The sequence below is a fragment of the Mesoplodon mirus genome (genome assembly GCF_964341445.2).
Source record: "Mesoplodon mirus genome assembly, chromosome: 10".
Taxonomy (NCBI): Eukaryota; Metazoa; Chordata; class Mammalia; order Artiodactyla; family Ziphiidae; genus Mesoplodon; species Mesoplodon mirus.
The window spans coordinates 31,254,847-31,272,248 of record NC_138986.1 but is presented as its reverse complement, the minus strand read 5'-3'; the positions used below and the strand labels follow the sequence as shown (position 1 = coordinate 31,272,248).

The window sequence follows — 17,402 nt, the reverse complement described above, 5'->3', positions numbered from 1 at the left end:
GTCTAGTCTACCCCAAAACAACTGTTCAGCATTCCTCAAACATATCTGACCCTTTCTTGCCTATTTTTGGCTCTCACCTAGAATGTCCATCTTTATTTTTTGAAATTTAACCTACCTTTTAAGATCCACCACCTAGGTAGATGTCATCTCTCATTGTTGCCTGGCAATATTTTCCCTACACCTCTAACTTACCCTTTTATTTTACTGATTTATAGACTGACTTTATTTCCTTTACTAGACTATAACCATCTTTATATCTATGCTCTACAGCTAAGAGGTAAATGTTAACCACTTAAGCTCCCTAAATATCACCACTATAGTATTAAAACAAATGTAGCATTGTCCAGCCTGGTTCAGTGATTTTTCTTAAAATTTGGCCTGAAATAGACATCAAAACCAGGAGAAAAAATGCTTGGGGAATACTGGATGGCTGTAAGAAACACTCAGTTATGACTACGGCTACCAAAGTGCACAGAAATGGTTATAAGTACTCAAAAAAGATTCAGTGACTTTTTACTACTTCCTGCCTCTAGTAGGAGCCTTTGAGAATCAACTCAGGCATTTCAAGGCCAGGACCACATCTGTCTTATGTACTTCTATACCTTCTGTGCATACAACACAGTAGATATTCAATACATGCTTATTGAATGAATGAAGAAATTGGGGAACCTCTAGTTCCTTAGGGAATTGATAGCAATACTTGATTTATAGTATAAATTTATTAAATCCTTAGAAACATAGAACAGATCAGCACAAGATCCATTAGCCATACACATCAATCCAAAAGAGAATGGGACTGCTTAGAAATCTGTTCTTAAGTAAGTGTATTCTTACCAGGCAGAGAATCAATCTGTCCAATGTAACAATGTTGTACTTCCATACCATGTCATTAAGAATTTCAATGCATTTGTTGAGTTGCTGACCCCCAGCTGATGTAGAGAACTCATATACCAGGAAATCTGCAAATGTTCTCACATGGACTACCAAGGCCCTAGCTCCAATTCGCTCTAACACTCTGGAAAGCAGAGAGTAAAAAATAAATTGCATTGCTGTAGGGTATAATGGATTGCCAAATGGAATGCAGATCTAGGTTTCTGGCTTACCTATAGCCTATCTGATTAATATGATCTGTTTCCAGGAGCATTTTCCAGAGAAGACAAAGGAAGAGAGGAGGAGAGCGCTGTGCAGAAAAGTGGGTAATGATGTCATTTTCATTCGTCATTGACTTCCACTTCCTATACTCCTCCTCCACGTTTTTCTTCAGATTAAAACGGCTTTCCTGAGGTACATTATTTTGTTTAAAGAATGCCTACAAGGAAGATCAGAAATTTATTTCAATGGTTGTAGTAAAAAGGGCTATGGCTACAGAGTCAAGAAACCAGCTCCAGGCTTGACTCTAACGCTAATAAATTCCAGGTGACTTCAAGCAGCTCAGTAATCAAGGCCTGAATTTCTATACTGGGAAAATACAAAGGCTTGATTGTGTGATTCTGTGTGATTTTAAAAAAATCAGTCAAATGTACATGATGTGTATTCTGTGAAGCTCCATTACATTGTATTTCTCCCCATTCCTGTTCTATGAGAAAGAATTTTTCAGTTAATGTGTTAAATCTCACAAGATTCTAAAACTGTTAACTAGTAAGATGAAGCCATAGCAATTAAATTTTTAGAAACATATCCAGTCCTATAATAAGACAAGGAAAAACTCAAGAGATTTTGGAAGTAACAGCAAGGATTTACAAAAAAAGAAATAAAAGCTAATTTTCTCTGGGTATCATCCAAACTCTCTAGAATAACACAGTAAATGGGAAGAATGATTTCATATACTGTATATTCAATATATAATTCAAGAGGAAATTACCTGCAGTGGACCTGGAAAACAACTAAGAGTGTGTGAAGCCCAATTATGAGGAGTAAAACTCATGATGGTCTGAAGGATGTCTTTACACCAAGTTCCCTGAATTGAATCAGAGCCTGTAAAAAAATCTAAACACAAGCAAACAAATGTAACCCAGATATAAAAGATCATGGCCACAATTCATAAATGATTTCACAGAAAAGTCACAAGTATGTACACTCAGAGAATTTCACTGCAGTGCATTCACTACTTAACGAGTAATCACATCGGTAAATATGAACATAACTAGTGAAAAGAAGACAAAAGACATTTGGTATCTTTTTTTTTTTTTTTAATTACAGAGCACCAATGATAAAAGATTGGTACAGGCCCATCATGACTGCTCATTTAGCTCACTCTGACAGTGAGGTATTAGCACTTTACTGAGCCAAGGAAATAGAATTAATAAAGTACCACATATCTTTTCTGGTAGTTGAAACAGCTATAGACTATAACTCTCTAAACCAAAGAAGTTTATTTATGTAAAATAAGACAGTGTACACAAAGGTTGCGAAATTCAATAGCTACTTCTTTAAAATAGCCATTCTCAAAGTGTGGTCTGTAGACTCTGTGGGTCCCCACTATCCTTTCAAGGATTCGATGAGGTCAATGCTATGGAAATAATAATACTACTAAGATATCACTGGCCTTTTTACTGTGTTGAAATGTGCACTGATGTCACAAAAGCAATGGTGGGTAACACTGCTGGGCCTCAGAACAAATCAAACAGTGGCACCAAACAATACTAATAGCCACTGTAATCTTCACCACAAAACACTCTTAGCAGGAAAAAAAAAAAAAGTGCCCGTTTCACTTAAGAATATCCTTGATAAAGTAGTAAAAAAAGATTGTATCTCAGCCCTTAAGTACATCTATTTGTAATATTCTGTGTGATAAAATGGAAGTACGCATAAGGTGTTCCACCTACACACCAAAGTATGATGGGTATCTTGAGGAAAAATACTTGTGCGATTGAGTACTGGGTCAAATTAGTTCTTTTTTTTTCAATGGAATTCCAATTTTACTTGAAAGAACATATAGTTTTCTGGATTTGGGCATTAGGCAGACATTTTCTTGAAAATTAACAAAGGGAGTCTGTCACTTCAAGAAGAACAAATGACTGCATCTTTTGCCAATGATAAAATTTGACCTTTCAAGTGAAAATTAGAATTTTGGAAAACTTATATACACTACCACAAACCTAATAGTTTTCCAAAACTTAAAGAATTTTTCTAATGAAATCTGTAGTGAGATTAAAAAATGTAATTTTCTTATACTACATAATGAAATGTGTCAACATTTACAAGCTCTATCTACAGAACTCAGTAAACCAATGTTTTCTAAAAAAACAATTCATGAATTTACAAAATATGCATGAATACAAAATCCATTAAATGTACAAAATAGACCAGTGGGTTATAAGGTAACAGAGTACGAAGAGTTCACTGATAGGACTTTCTATGCCATTTAAGAAACTATCAATTTTTCAATTTTGTGTGACATCAAACAATATTCATAATTAGCTGAAAAAGCCATTAAAATACTCTTCCCCTTTCCATCTCCTACCTGTGTGAGGCCATTTCTTTTTTACTTACTTCTACTAAAATAACATTTGCAATAGATGAGATGTAGAAGCAAATATGAGAATCCAGCAATGTTCCTTTACATCAGACATTAAAGAAAGATGCAAAGGGCTTCCCTGGTGGCACAATGTTTAAGCATCTGCCTGCCCATGCAGGGGACACGGGTTTGAGCCCTGGTCTGGAAGGATCCCACATGCCACAGAGCAACTAAGCCCGTGTGCCACAACTACTGAGCCTGTGCTCTAGGACCCACGAGCCACAACTACTGAGCCCACATGCCACAACTACTGAAGCCCGGCACGCCTGGAGTCTGTGCTCCGTAACAAGAGAAGCCACTGCAATGAGGGCCGCGCATTGCAACGAAGAGTAGCCCCTGCTCACCGCAACTAGAGAAAGCCCGCGCACAGCAACAAAGACCCGATGCAGCCAAAAATAAATAAATAAATAAATAAATAAATGAAAGCAGCTCTATTAAAAGAAAGATGCAAAAAAACTGTAAAACAATGGTACTTCTCACTAAAGTTTTGTTTTGGAGACAATAGGGTTTATTTTTCATAAAAATTACATCATGTATGTTAACATGCAATAGGTTTATTACTGTTATTTTAAAATAAATCAAATATTTAAAAAACTCCTACTTTAATATCTAACAAAATAAATATCATATATGTAATCCATGTAACAGAAAATCTTTGGGAATTTCAATTATTATTATTATTTTTTAAGAGTATAAAGTGGTCCTGAGACCAAAAAGCTCAGGAACCATGACTTTAAAATGATGTTAGATGACCAAAAACTGATGTTCAACCTAGTTAAAATGGTAGTACACACAGAAGAGTTTATGTTAATTACTGAAATGGTGAAGATATCAAAACAACAACTGGTTTTTTGGAAACAAGTGAGAAGAATCTTTTCAGTAGGTTACCCTCCCCCCTGCCCCTTAGTAGTCAGGAGGGACACAGCACACTCTGACTCATCTGTTTGTTGGTGGTGGCTGCATATTCACTGTACCTGTTACGTGAGTTGCTCTAGCTAAGGTCAATATCAAGGCGCGGTTCAGTTCTTCAGATTCCGCTGAAAGCACCGTTTTGGGATCGCTAAGGAAACGCGTAAACTGTGGCTGTACCTCCGAGCTACCTAATGCTGTTATAAGCCTGAGTGCAGTGCTCTCAACACTGAAAAGTGGGAAAACAAAAACAATCATTAAAAGATTAAGCTGCAGATAAAATCTCAGAACTATAGAATTAAATCTAATTCTAGGTTAATCACAACGGGAAAACATGCAAACTATAAATTTCCCTTCTTTGGTTAAAAACAAACAGACAGATGAACTCATCTTTTGTGTGAGAATGAGCTTTGCTTAATTTGTTTTAAAAGCCCAAGGTGCCAAATTTTACAGCAAAAACCAACTGACGTTTTTACACATTTGAAAAAGACAGCTTGTAGCCTGCAGGACTAAAAAATTTCACCTGGATGCACAGCATTTCAAAAAGTACATCTTTTAAAATTTGAAATGTATTTTCACTTAGAGAAAATCAAAATGACATGATACTTTAACCATAATCTGAACTATATTTGAATCCAGTATTCTAAAGGGCTAAGTTAGAATACAATGTCAAAGGTCTTGGAAGTACTTGTTCTCAGTCCAAAGATCCCTAGGCAATAATTCAACTATCTTACTAGGTTTCTATTTAAAAAGCTGGATCTACTTCTTCTATACTGGAAATAAAACACTCCAGAAGCCCTGGAGTTTTATGACAGTGAATAAAAATACTGTAAGGTAATGGATTAAGTTCCCCATCTCCAACAAAGTTTCTAATAAATCCAAGGAAAGACAGTCTCCAATGAGCTCACCAGAGATGGAGCTGGTTCTGGTTTGTTTGTGCAACTGCAGCCAAAGTGTGAAGATGACTCAGGAGCTGAACTCTGTAATGAGGCTGAATGTGGTGCATCCGGTAGCTGAACATCTCAAGAAGCGTGTGCAAGATTCCCCAGGCATGAGACTTGAAAACAGTTGGCAAAAGCTGACCTTGAGGAACAAGACAATTTAAGGTACCAATCAGTAAAAGCTATGTATTAAAAGATACCTGAAGAGAAGTCACACTGAATAAAATCCATGCAAATATTCTGATCATGAACACACACGCATACAAACATACAGATACACATGCACACATATATACTCATATATTTTCCAAATTTTCTCCATAATTTGTACTTTAATTTTAAGGAAGAAAATCCAGATCCTTATTTTTGGGTTGGCCAAAAAGTTCGTTCGAGGTTTTCTGTTACAAAACGAACTTTTTGGCCAACCCAACAATACCAACTTTGCTTTTTTTTTTTTCCTGGAATTTGACAAATGATACTCAAGTCTATCTGGAAAGGTAAAATAAGAGCCAGGATATGGAAAAAAATTACTCTAACCTTCCTCACTTCTTTATTTATTTTTATTTAGTTATCTTTTAAATTACTTTTATAACGTTACTGTTCCCAGCCTTTTGAAGCATGAGGATCACTTTCTAATACACAAATTGTATCACACCCCCTCCTCCCTGCTAATAAAGTTTAATTTGACTTTCAATTATCTGGAAAAAAAGAGTAACCATGGTTAAAATGATACTGTATTAATAAAAAGTTAAAATTACCTCAAATCAGAAAAACACTTCCATATTAGAAAATATCTATTATTTAGAACTGCATAACAACCAACAGACATCGTACAATGTCTTCTGCAATGCAGGAACACCCCCTGCCTATTGCCAGTCAGACTTGGTACTCATTGCTGTCCCGGGCAAACCAGAAAGAGAGGCAAATGGGGCCGTTGGTTTTTATATGAGTACAGGCATCACGTCTGTCCAGCTCACTGCATCCCAAGCACCTAGCACAATTACATGCCCCCCTTTTTTAACCATAACTTTACTTTAAAACATGCATCCCACTCCCTTGACCCTTTGTGAGGGTCTATCCCTCTTTTTTGTTTTATATTTCTCTGTAAGGTTTATCACCTGACATACTCCATATTTCGATTATTTACAATTTTTGTCTGTCTTCCTCATTTAGCAGGTAATCTCTATGATGGCAGTGACTTCTGTACACTGCTATATCCCTAGCAAATAGAAAAGTATACGTTGAATGAATGGAAGCGTTAATAGTTAAAAACACCAGAAAGTCCTGTCTTACTGATAAATCCTTTGATGCCCAAAGACTCTATTTCCATATAGACCAATAAACGGCTGTACGTTTCCACTAGGGCTGGAGCCAAGGCCACACTGGACTTTGCATGAGCAAGTTTTATCACTCTGGTAGCAATGCTGTGGATAAGGCTGAGGAGAAACAACAAAATAAAAGAAGATTAAAATTCATCATTATTATTATTTTTTTTTGTGGTATGCGGGCCTCTCACTGCTGTGGCCTCTTCCGCTGCGGAGCACAGGCTCTGGACGCGCAGGCTCAGCAGCCATGGCTCACGGGCCCAGCCGCTCCGCAGCACATGGGATCCTCCTGGACTGGGGCACGAACCCTTGTCCCCTGCATCGGCAGGCAGACCCCCAACCACTGCGCCACCAGGGAAGCCCTAAAATTCATTATTTTTGACATAAACACAGGAATTATTCTACTTATAGAGAACTTGGTATAAATCTGAACTTAAATATATGAAATGAATCAGCTGTTTTAATCATTTAGGTTGTACAGGACACATGGTAGTGATGCACTGTACAACCTGAGACTAATTCTGGTTTCCACGCTGCTTTCAATGTGCCTCAGGATCTCTCTGCTCACGGAAAAGCAAAATTTGGGTACAACTCATGTACCGAACTCAAAATTTGGGTACATGCTTGAATGGTTTCAGGCTGTTTTTGTTTTTCAAATATGTAACTAAAACCATTTAAGAAATTAACTTTTGTTATAGAATTACTTAACAAATCACTGGTAAGACCCAAATGTTAGGTACTAAAGGGACTTTCCTCAATTTCGTCACATATGCCAGTAAAGTGCTTGTACCATTCTAGCACAATGTTAACCATTTGAAAAAGAGCATGGTTTTTCTGTAACCAATGACCCCCCACCTGGAGGCCCACACATACATTCTCTTTGACCTAGGCAGTGTTTGAAGTTTGAGCCAACACTTAATGGTTGAGAGTCTAGAAATAAAAGCCCTTTCCAAAGAAAAACAAGAACTAGCTACACTGATGTTCATTCTTACATTGCAGAAATTAGTACAAGTGGCAGCACCGTAAGTTGAGCCCCTCCCGTTCCAGTCAGCCTCAACCCCTCTATACACACAGGCTTCTGTGCACACTATTACCTGACTCGCCTTCACGCAGCCCCAGGCAGGCATCACTCACTTACATTATCAGCTTGGCTCCTATGGGCACCTGAGGTTCTAGAATCACACCCAACAGAGCCCTTTCTGTCTTTTAGAAACCATAAATGTCAATTCTAAAAGCACTCTTATGTATAGTCAACATAGGAAAGATATTACAGTTTTTGCATCCCTGGACTCAGCAATTCTACTTCCAGCAAATTATTTAATAAAAATGGAATTATGGATAGGTGCAAAGACAGCCAGAAAGGTGCAAAGACAGCCAGAAAGATAATCTTCATAGCCATCTTTATAACACTGAGACACTGCAATCTCAGTATCCTACTACGTGGACCTGACTAAAGAATCATACATAGACACACAAAAGACCTCTTTGTAGCAATTAAAACAGATGTTCCTGAAGAGCACTAGATCTAAAAACGTGTTTAATTAAAAAACAAACAAACAGGTGTTTAATAGATTATATGAGAAAAAGGTGGTTATAAAATAGTACTGTAGTTAAGAACACATTTTGAAAAAACAAAAATACCCCCTATAAATTCATATATTTATACATAGAAAAAAGACTCAACACACATATATAATTTTACAATGCTTATTTCTTTTGGAGGGATTATAGCAATTATTTTCATTCTCTTTGGGTTTATTTGTATATTCTAGAATTCCTATAATAAACAATACCATTTTTGTAATAAAATAAACCTAAAGGATTTTTAAAATATACCTGGCCATAAAATATACACACATAATCATGAAATCAAGTCTTTGCTGCACTGATATCTTCCCTGGCATAGGACCAAATAAATAAAAAAGAACATACCTCATTTTGGCATGAACTGTCAGTGAATCCAGGAGGTTCATTGGTAAGGGAGTAATGGATCCTGAAGCCAAACAGCTCGTTCCAGGAAGAGGTATCCTCATAATTCCATTTCCATAAATAGTTTCTACCAGAGCTCCCATGGGTAATGTAAAACATTCTGAATTTGTAGAGTATGCATTACACAGCAGGGCGATCTTATAGTCATTCATCTGTAAACTTTTATTTCTAAGACTCTGCTGTAGGAACCTAAAATTTCGAGTTCCATTCAACAGAAAAAAATGCAAATAATTTCTAGAAAGGTAACTTGCATTTCTAAAAAAGTTTAATTTCATGCAACTATATATTTATTCCTATAGGTATTATAGTTTCTGCCCAAAACATAGTGTTAACACATATAAAAGACTGAGAAGCATTTCAGAAAGAATGTAAATAATTATAAGTGAACACTGAATGGTTGTTAAGTATGTACTAGATATACTGCACTAAGATTCAGATAATGAAGAAATAACTCACAGATTCATGAACTAGCCTTCTACTTATCTGTCTGCTTAAGTACAATAATATACCTTCATTACAGATGTCACTAAGAAAAAATTGTTAAGGGTTACCTCATAAAATGAAAGCCAAATGAAATGTGAAGTCTGACTACCCTACAGTCTCCTATGAAGAGATCTGACAGTCAGTCCTTTTCAGAAGTTCAGCTATTCCTAACACCCTTGATGGAAGCCCAGTCCTATCTAAAAGAGGGCATCTTCTTTGAATAATTGCAGCTTTGGAAATGATGCAAGGGAGCATGCCAGCCAGATCAGCTCAATCAATCCTGGCAGCCCAGGGAGTGAAAGATATCTCAGTCAGATCACGCTCAAATTCCAAGTACTTAAGCAATTTTGAAACATTTTCACATGGTTTTGGAAATTAAGTATTTTAACTAAGGTAAAACGTGTAAAAGCAAAGATTAGACCTGAAAGTTAAAAGAATATATATATATATATAAATATATATCTCCACATACATATAAACAGGCTTGGTTAATCTTCTAGTTGCTTTCTGCTGCAATTGATCAGGTTCCCTTAGTTATAACGTACACATTAAATATTTACCCTTACCTCCAGTGGATGTGGGAAGATTTCCATACTTCACATAAATACTGAGACCAATATTAGTCTACAACCCACTATTTATTAAATTAAAAAAATGAACTGTCAAGCTACAAACAACTTACTCATGGTGAAGCTTTAGGGAATGAGGTATTGGAATCTGTAGCTTGGAGTTGTCATTTTGGGCTTTTCTATTGAGGTGAATCCAAATGCAGGTCATTGCAAAGGCATGAGTTGACTGGGGTTTGTTAATGTCAGGAACTGGGATAAACTAAAAAAGAACAATTTAAATATAAGAAAGAGTAGAATTAACTAATTATATATATTTTAGTAATCCATTTCTGCTATATCTCATAATTTAGCCCAACTGTCCTTTGACTGCTCAATAACACAAATCAGAAGATCTAACAGCTATCAAATATTGAAACTATTGTAAGATTGTTTTTACTTGCCAAGAAAATAACAGAAATCCACAGGTGCTTAGTCAAGCTTTTCCTACTGCCACAAAGCATTCATAATCACTAAATTTTTATTCTTGGACTCCCCTGGTGGCGCAGTGGTTAAGAATCCGCCGGCCAATGCAGGGGACCCGGGTTCGAGCCCTGGTCCAGGAAGATCCCACATGCCACGGAGCAACTAAGCCCGTGTGCCACAACTACTGAGCCTGCGCTCTAGAGACTGCGAGCCACAACTACTGAAGCCTGCACGCCTAGAGCCCATGCTCCACAGCAAGAGAAGCCACCGCAACAAGAAGCCTGCGCACTGCAACAAAGAGTAGCCCCGCTCGCCGCAACTAGAGAAAGCCCGCGTGCAGCAATGAAGATCCAATGAAGCCAAAAATAAATAATAAAATAAATTTATTAAAAAAATAATTTTATTCTTTAAAAATTAAACACATCATTATGAAAAAAATCACACCATTATCTTACTGAGTGTGATAAATATGAATACAGTTTCTAAAAGTCACATATATGCTTTCCAAGAACATATAAGAGACATGCAGTCTAAATGAGTAGCATCAAACATATTGTTTATTGATGGGTGAAATGACATGGATGTCTGGAATTTGCTTTAAAATCATCCGGCATTAATAAAAAAGCTGAGGAAAGGAGATGAAATAAGAATATTTCACGGGCAAATAAGCCCGTGTGCCACAACTACTGAAGCCTGTGTGCTGCAACTACTGAAGCCCGTGCACCTAGAGCCTGTGCTCTGCAGCAAAGAGAAGCCACTGCAATGAGAAGCCCATGCACAGCAATGAAGACCCAATGCAGCCAAAAAAAAAAAAAAGAATATTTCTTGGTGATGGGACAGGAGTTTCTCTTTCTATTTACTCTACATTTTTTGTGCATTTTAAAATTTCCATAATAAAATGTTTCTAGAAAATGACAATCATCAATATATACCATATTTTATTCAAATACCTTATATAATAAAACACTAGTGTGACACACTCAATTGGCAAACAACCAAAAAAACCATATTAACAGATACTGATATTATGTGGTCATTCAATGTGTATAGATTAAAACAGTTTCATGCTTTTAAAAACTGTAACCCTGTTTAGAATGTAGAGGAAGGCCTTGTCATACTAGATGTTCAACTGTGATTTAAGATAAACTTCAAAAATAATCTAGTTCAATTTCATCGCTTTATACAGGAGTAAACTAATGTCAAGAAAAACTGAATGTCTATCCCATGATCACAGCAATCACAAAAACTGGGAAAAGAACCATGTTTCCAGCTTTCAAGTCCAGTGCTCTTTTCACAAAATCACACTAAAATCCTTAAACATAAATTAGACATAATTCTAATCACATTGTTAACTATTTAGTAAAACTTACTTCTTTTTCTGGGTACAGAAGGTCAAAGAGCTTCATGACAGGGAGAAAATCAGCTAGTGCATTTTTCTGAATACTTCCAGAAATGAATTGCAAGAGAACCCACATCAGATGATCTCTGCCTTTAATCAGTCCTCGCCCTGCTAACTGTAAAAAATGTTTAAATACAAATCTACACAGCCAGTTAAAGAAACAGATACAGTAAAGTTTAAAGAAAAAAAAAAGAGAGAGAGAGAGAAACCTTGTTCTCAGAAAGTTAGCATCTAACATTTGCATTTACTAATTACTTTTTCTCCACTCAAGGCACACCAGCAAAGCCTTTTAAATTATTTTAATATTGTATGTTTTCTCCCTGACCTCCAAAACAACTATGCGTATCAAAAATTAAATGTTTTAAATAAAACATGATTAAGTCGATAATGTATGCATGAGAATCAAGTTTAATTTGGCAATATTACTAAAAATATTTCATCAAAACACAAGGAGTACTTTATTATACCAAAAGGATTAAATTTATTTTTTTTACTCCTCAAGGACTGGTTATCAAAAACACTTTTCCTGGTTTCCTGTAGATTATAACAGAAACCAGTGGTGGTGATAGGGGTGGTGGGTAAGAGGTGGTTGAAAGGATTTTAACAACTCTTTTGAAAAAATTTCCCCCAAATAATCTAGACTATCAAGATGTTACAGATACAACAACACTATTTTATTCCCATTCAATGTGTCCAAAGCCTTATGCCTAAAACCAACCCTTTCCACAACTTACTCTTCCACTCGTGTTCCCTGTTTTGGATTCATTGATCTACTCTTTCATTCACTGCCTAAGCAGAAACCAGTGAGTGATCCTAGATTCCTGTTACTCCCTGTCACCTATTGTCACCAAGTCGTATTCACCTCCCAGCATACCGGGTTTCTGGCTCCTCCTCTCTGTCCTGGTTTAGGTCTTCAGCATCTCTCACCCAGACCACTGCAACAGCTCCCTTACTAATTTCTTTGCTTCTGATTTTGGCTCTATCCATCTCTACATCACTGTCTTCCTACATGTGGTCATTAGCAGTAATTTTTCCAACTTGTATATGATGATGTCATTCCCTTCCTCATTTGCTTCCCAAAGTAAATTTAACTCGGAACAAACACAGGGTCATATAAAGTTCTCCATGTCTGGTCTTACCTTCCTGCTTTCTTCATCTCACCAACACTTTCCCTTTTATATTTTTCTTTCCAGTTATGACACACTTCTGTCCCTTTCCAAATGACTATCGTATTGTTATGGAAGCACTTTCTTATCTTTTCCTCTTGGCAAATTTCTACTTGTCTTTCAAGTAGTAGTTTCAAGATCCCTTTGATAAAGCCACTCCTGATGTCTTTAATAGGGACTATTCTCTCATTCCTATCACAAGGAAACATGTTTCCATTATGTGAAATATGATATTATAATCAAATTGTTTATACGCATATCTTCCCACCGGTAAAGAGATCTTTGAGGGTACTACACTAGTGCCTTTTCATTTTGTATCTCCTGGTCCTTGCACTGTGAATATGTGGAATGAATAAGTGAATGCAGTTTTTACGGTGACAAGAAAATGAGAAGTTAAGAAATCACAAAGGCACCGAACAAAACAGAAATCTGAGCTCGGAACTTCTGTTCACTAGGTAACATCCACACCAGTCTAAACCATACTAATCAACAGGTAAAGTGGCTCTGACAAAGGGTGTGGTACTTGCCTTCTGATGAAGAGAAAGGACCATATGTGGAAAACTTGCAAACTGGAAAAGCACAAAGAAAATGAGCTGACTCGAGAGATGCTGCCAGAGGAGTTGGCTTGTTCCCCCATCATCAAACTTCTCCTCGGTCTCCGACCGCTCCATGGCATAAACCACCAGATCCACCAGCTGGTCCTCCAGCACGGGGCAACGCTGCTTGTGCTGTAGGGCAGAGATTAAATACCGTATTCCAAAAGCCTCCCGGTGAGTTCCAGAAGTTACCAGTTAATGGGCACTAATCGTAACAAGGGGCTGAGACGCATGGGATGAAGTTGAACTTAGAAGGTTAAGGTTAGATTTAGTCTGTTAAAGCTGCATCATGTTACATTATCGTAGAGGATGAGTATCATAAAAAGTTATTTTTCAGGTCTCACACAAAACAGCCTTCCCATTAACTTCTGACTTTCACTATAGACACCACTGTTCCAATATGACAAAGGGCACTGCACAGTAGACAATTTTGTTATTTATGTTTTGAACAAAGATCATTTAAAAGACAGACGAAATGGGGATAACAGTACTAATTTTGCAATCTAGCTCAAAATATGAAAACCCTGGATTTCCAGGAATTAAATACTATGACAGGACAGCAAACAAAGCAGTGTGTGATCTATTTATTTAAAAGCAATCACCACATGTTTATACTAACTTTATATACAGAGGTATATCTAAATAGCTTCCAGATTACTCAATGTCTATCTTTCAACGTGTGGTATTGATCTGATACTGAAAGGAAAACTTCCTCTACAAAAAAAAAAAAAAAACAACAACTTGATCTCAAAGCTAAATCTCTGCTCTTCCCTCTTAGAAGCCAAACATAATGCAGCTTTAGTTTTAAATTAGACTATTTTAAAAATCTAAAACAAGAAAAAGAATTGAGTTTAAACACTAAAAATGAAAATGCAACTTCCCTTTCTAGAGGCAAAAAGATTTTTGCTTTTTTAAAGTGATTTTTAAAAATGTACTTTTACCAAAGGAAATATGTTAAGCCATATTTTAAGCCATTTTTATACTTTTAATAAAATGTTATATGACTTAATAGCCAGGCAGTTGGAAGCCTTTCTAATGAATACAATACTAACATAGATGCTTTCCCTATAAACTTTAGATGTGATTATTAGTCTTTTGCCATGAAAAAGGGATATGATTTCTTTAAATTTAGGGGGAAAATGCAAAATGGGGACGAATTTGGAAAAAAAACAAAACATAATGAATAGCATCCCCTCTTTTGCATGCTTTCTGCCAGCTCCAAACTTGTAAAGCTCCAATATAGCTGCACTTTCTTAAAGCATGCAAATAAAACAAACATCTATCCAAAACAGTAAGCATCAATGGTTGTTTCATATTTTTTCCAAAAACACAATGCCATGATCACAGTTCAATCACATTACAGGTTTACGAAGAGCAATATTAACACCACCAGTTGGGACTACGGTACTTTTCCTCCAAATGTAATTATCATTATGAAGCAGAGCAAAGTGCAACAGACAACATTACAAACTAGTTCTTAAATCGGCATGCACAACTACTGTGTACAGGGCTTGAAATTCACTAGTTCTGCCAACCACCAACAACCTAAGGAATGTGTCAGACAACACGAATTTAGAGCGAGATCATTCGAAGTATACAAGAGTCAGAAAAATTTGTGAAAAGAAGTAAAGCCAGAATTTCCAGTAGGAATTTTTCTTCAGTGATGGGAATTTGCTGCTTGTTGGAAACTGACCAATTTGGCATCTATTCCTCCGTCCATGATGGTCTTCCATCAGTCTGCTTCAGGAAAAAAGAATAAACTAAACAAAATTGGTTTTTAGCACCTGGGTCATTTTTGAGTTTCCCTTATTAGTATTAGCTATTTGTTTCAGAGAACTGGATTTTTACCTACATATTTTTAGGACTGCAGTGATTGGTGGTCATATAGTTAATGATTTACAGGAAAACCAAAAATATTAAGATTTTGGCAAAGTAAGAACAGCTAGGAAATTTACAGCCAAAGCTGATAAGCTTTCAGTTTATACCATGACTCAAGACTACCCCAGATTTTCTGTTAACAATTCAATCAGTCAGGAATCTCTATGGCACCAAATGCACTGGTTAGTCTGAGGGTAGCAGAACATCTGTCAGAATGAACTCTATATTTCCCAGGTGTTTTTGGTTAAATCCAAGGATAGTTCTCAAATCAAGTTTAGGGATAGCTTACACATGTTCCTTTTTTTTACTTGCCAATTTTAATAATACCAAAAAAAAAAAAAAAGAGGGAAAAGTCTGGAATATAAAATGATCTGTGCTACTAACTACTTTAGAATAAGTTTTGCTTTAGTTTTCAACTGCTAAAAGATAACGACATTAAAATTAAGATTCTCCACCACATAAATTATTTTATAAAGTGGAAGAAATGAAAATTTGTAAATCAGTTTAATGATCTGTGAATAAAGGCTAATTATCAATCATAGGGTGTGATAATTCTGGTAGCCAATGGATGCTATGTCTATGGCTATTCACAACTTGCTGAAAGCTTTCATAAATTTAAGTCTTCAAGATACAGGCATACAAATTGAATTAGTTTACATCATATGTATATGTATGTTTAGTTAAATCCTGTTTTAACAATAAGAATCTAAATTCAGTATTTTAACAATGCAATTTCTGCATAACAGCTCAAACTGTATCGGAAACTTGTATTAAATTTTCAGTTTTGGTAAACGCTGAAAATCAGGCACAAGGAATTAATAGAAACATTAACATTAAGCCCCACCCATGCCCCTGATTTTTTCCCACCACTGTTTAAAATGGCAAATGATAATGCTTTCCGTCTTAGTAAGCATATCCTATATTAAGTGGCCCCTGACATTTTCATATAACAGTTTTGGTACTGCTTATGTGGCGCAGTTTTAACATATTGTACTTAGGTGGGCGTAAGTTAACTTAAAATCATTATTTCAGTGCTAGAAATCAATTTTAAAGCAGTATCTATTTAGGACAGGTTGGGAAGCAAAATCCCATTGTATGTCATTTATCATATTCTCTACCAATCAGAACTGGAGTCCCATGCCAGTTAATACCACTTTCAATGGTGCCTTTTAAGGATAAACTGAGTGATCAGTCTAGTACTTCACTGTCTCAGGGTAGCCAGAGTTCATATACCACCACATAAGAGCTTGAGGAGTGAATCTGTTCTGTAATGCTCTTATTCAGTAGAAAGAATACAAACTCTTGTGCAAATACACAAAACAGGATTCTTACACTACGAACACTACCTTGCTGGTCACAGAACTGGGCTATTTATGACCTTCTGAATGCAACCAATTATCGGATAAAATACCATAGCCCAATTCCTACTGGAAAATGCAATATGGACAGCTCTTAAAAGGTTTCAAAGCTTTAAGTAAATTATTGCATTGCTAGAGAGAGGACAAGAAAGTATAGTGCAGGATATAGTTCTGTAATGATAAAAGATGTGATGAGATAACTTGTTTATTTTTAATCATATGCTTCTTATACAGTGTGCTCTCATTGTCTACCCTACTGTCCAGGTGGTAAAAATAATATATCAAGTCAATGCAGCATATATCTTACAAGTGCGCTCACTACAGTTTTCTCCCAAAACAATTAATGATGAATTGTGAACTTTTGACAATGTTTACACTACAGTGAGATCAATATTAATAATGTTCTGTCAGCATTTCCATTATAAACTTTATTTTTTACGGATTTATGTCTTAGTCATAAACTTTTTTTAGGTTGAAACTTGTTACTGAAAGGATCAGATCAGAAACACCCTTCTCTAAATTTTGTCAATTTCTAGTTTGAGAAGAGCTGTCCCCCAAAAGCAAAAAGCTAAGGATGGTTAAGGATATCTGGGGGAAGGTACTTGCAGCTCAAATGACCATGGGTACATTTATTCATCAAACTGCAAAAAGAAACTGAGTCAAGTATGCCTTAAAGATCACGGCAAAAATTAGTTTTAAGACATAGCATGAAGCATTCTTTCAAGGTTCACTGAATACTTACCTCTAACTCAAGTGAAAGCTGATCAGAGTTAAAGACTTGGTGTTTAAGATGTTACATTGACAGGTTAT

The 17,402-nt window shown here is 36.2% G+C and overlaps 1 protein-coding gene across 3 annotated transcripts in view; it reads right to left on the bottom strand.

The window, feature by feature from the left end:
* The window catches only part of MED23 (mediator complex subunit 23), a 41,217-nt gene that overhangs the window by 10,283 nt on the left and 13,532 nt on the right, over nt 1–17,402 (bottom strand). For all 3 annotated transcript variants that reach the window (XM_082633441.1, XM_082633442.1, XM_082633443.1), the window contains 10 exons: nt 13,284–13,488; nt 11,566–11,705; nt 9,847–9,992; nt 8,625–8,870; nt 6,661–6,803; nt 5,335–5,509; nt 4,492–4,655; nt 1,862–1,986; nt 1,104–1,309; nt 835–1,015 (listed from right to left, as the gene is read on the bottom strand). In XM_082633441.1, the coding sequence (XP_082489567.1) occupies nt 835–1,015; nt 1,104–1,309; nt 1,862–1,986; nt 4,492–4,655; nt 5,335–5,509; nt 6,661–6,803; nt 8,625–8,870; nt 9,847–9,992; nt 11,566–11,705; nt 13,284–13,488 (1,731 nt within the window). The remainder of the gene's footprint in view (nt 1–834; nt 1,016–1,103; nt 1,310–1,861; nt 1,987–4,491; nt 4,656–5,334; nt 5,510–6,660; nt 6,804–8,624; nt 8,871–9,846; nt 9,993–11,565; nt 11,706–13,283; nt 13,489–17,402) is intronic.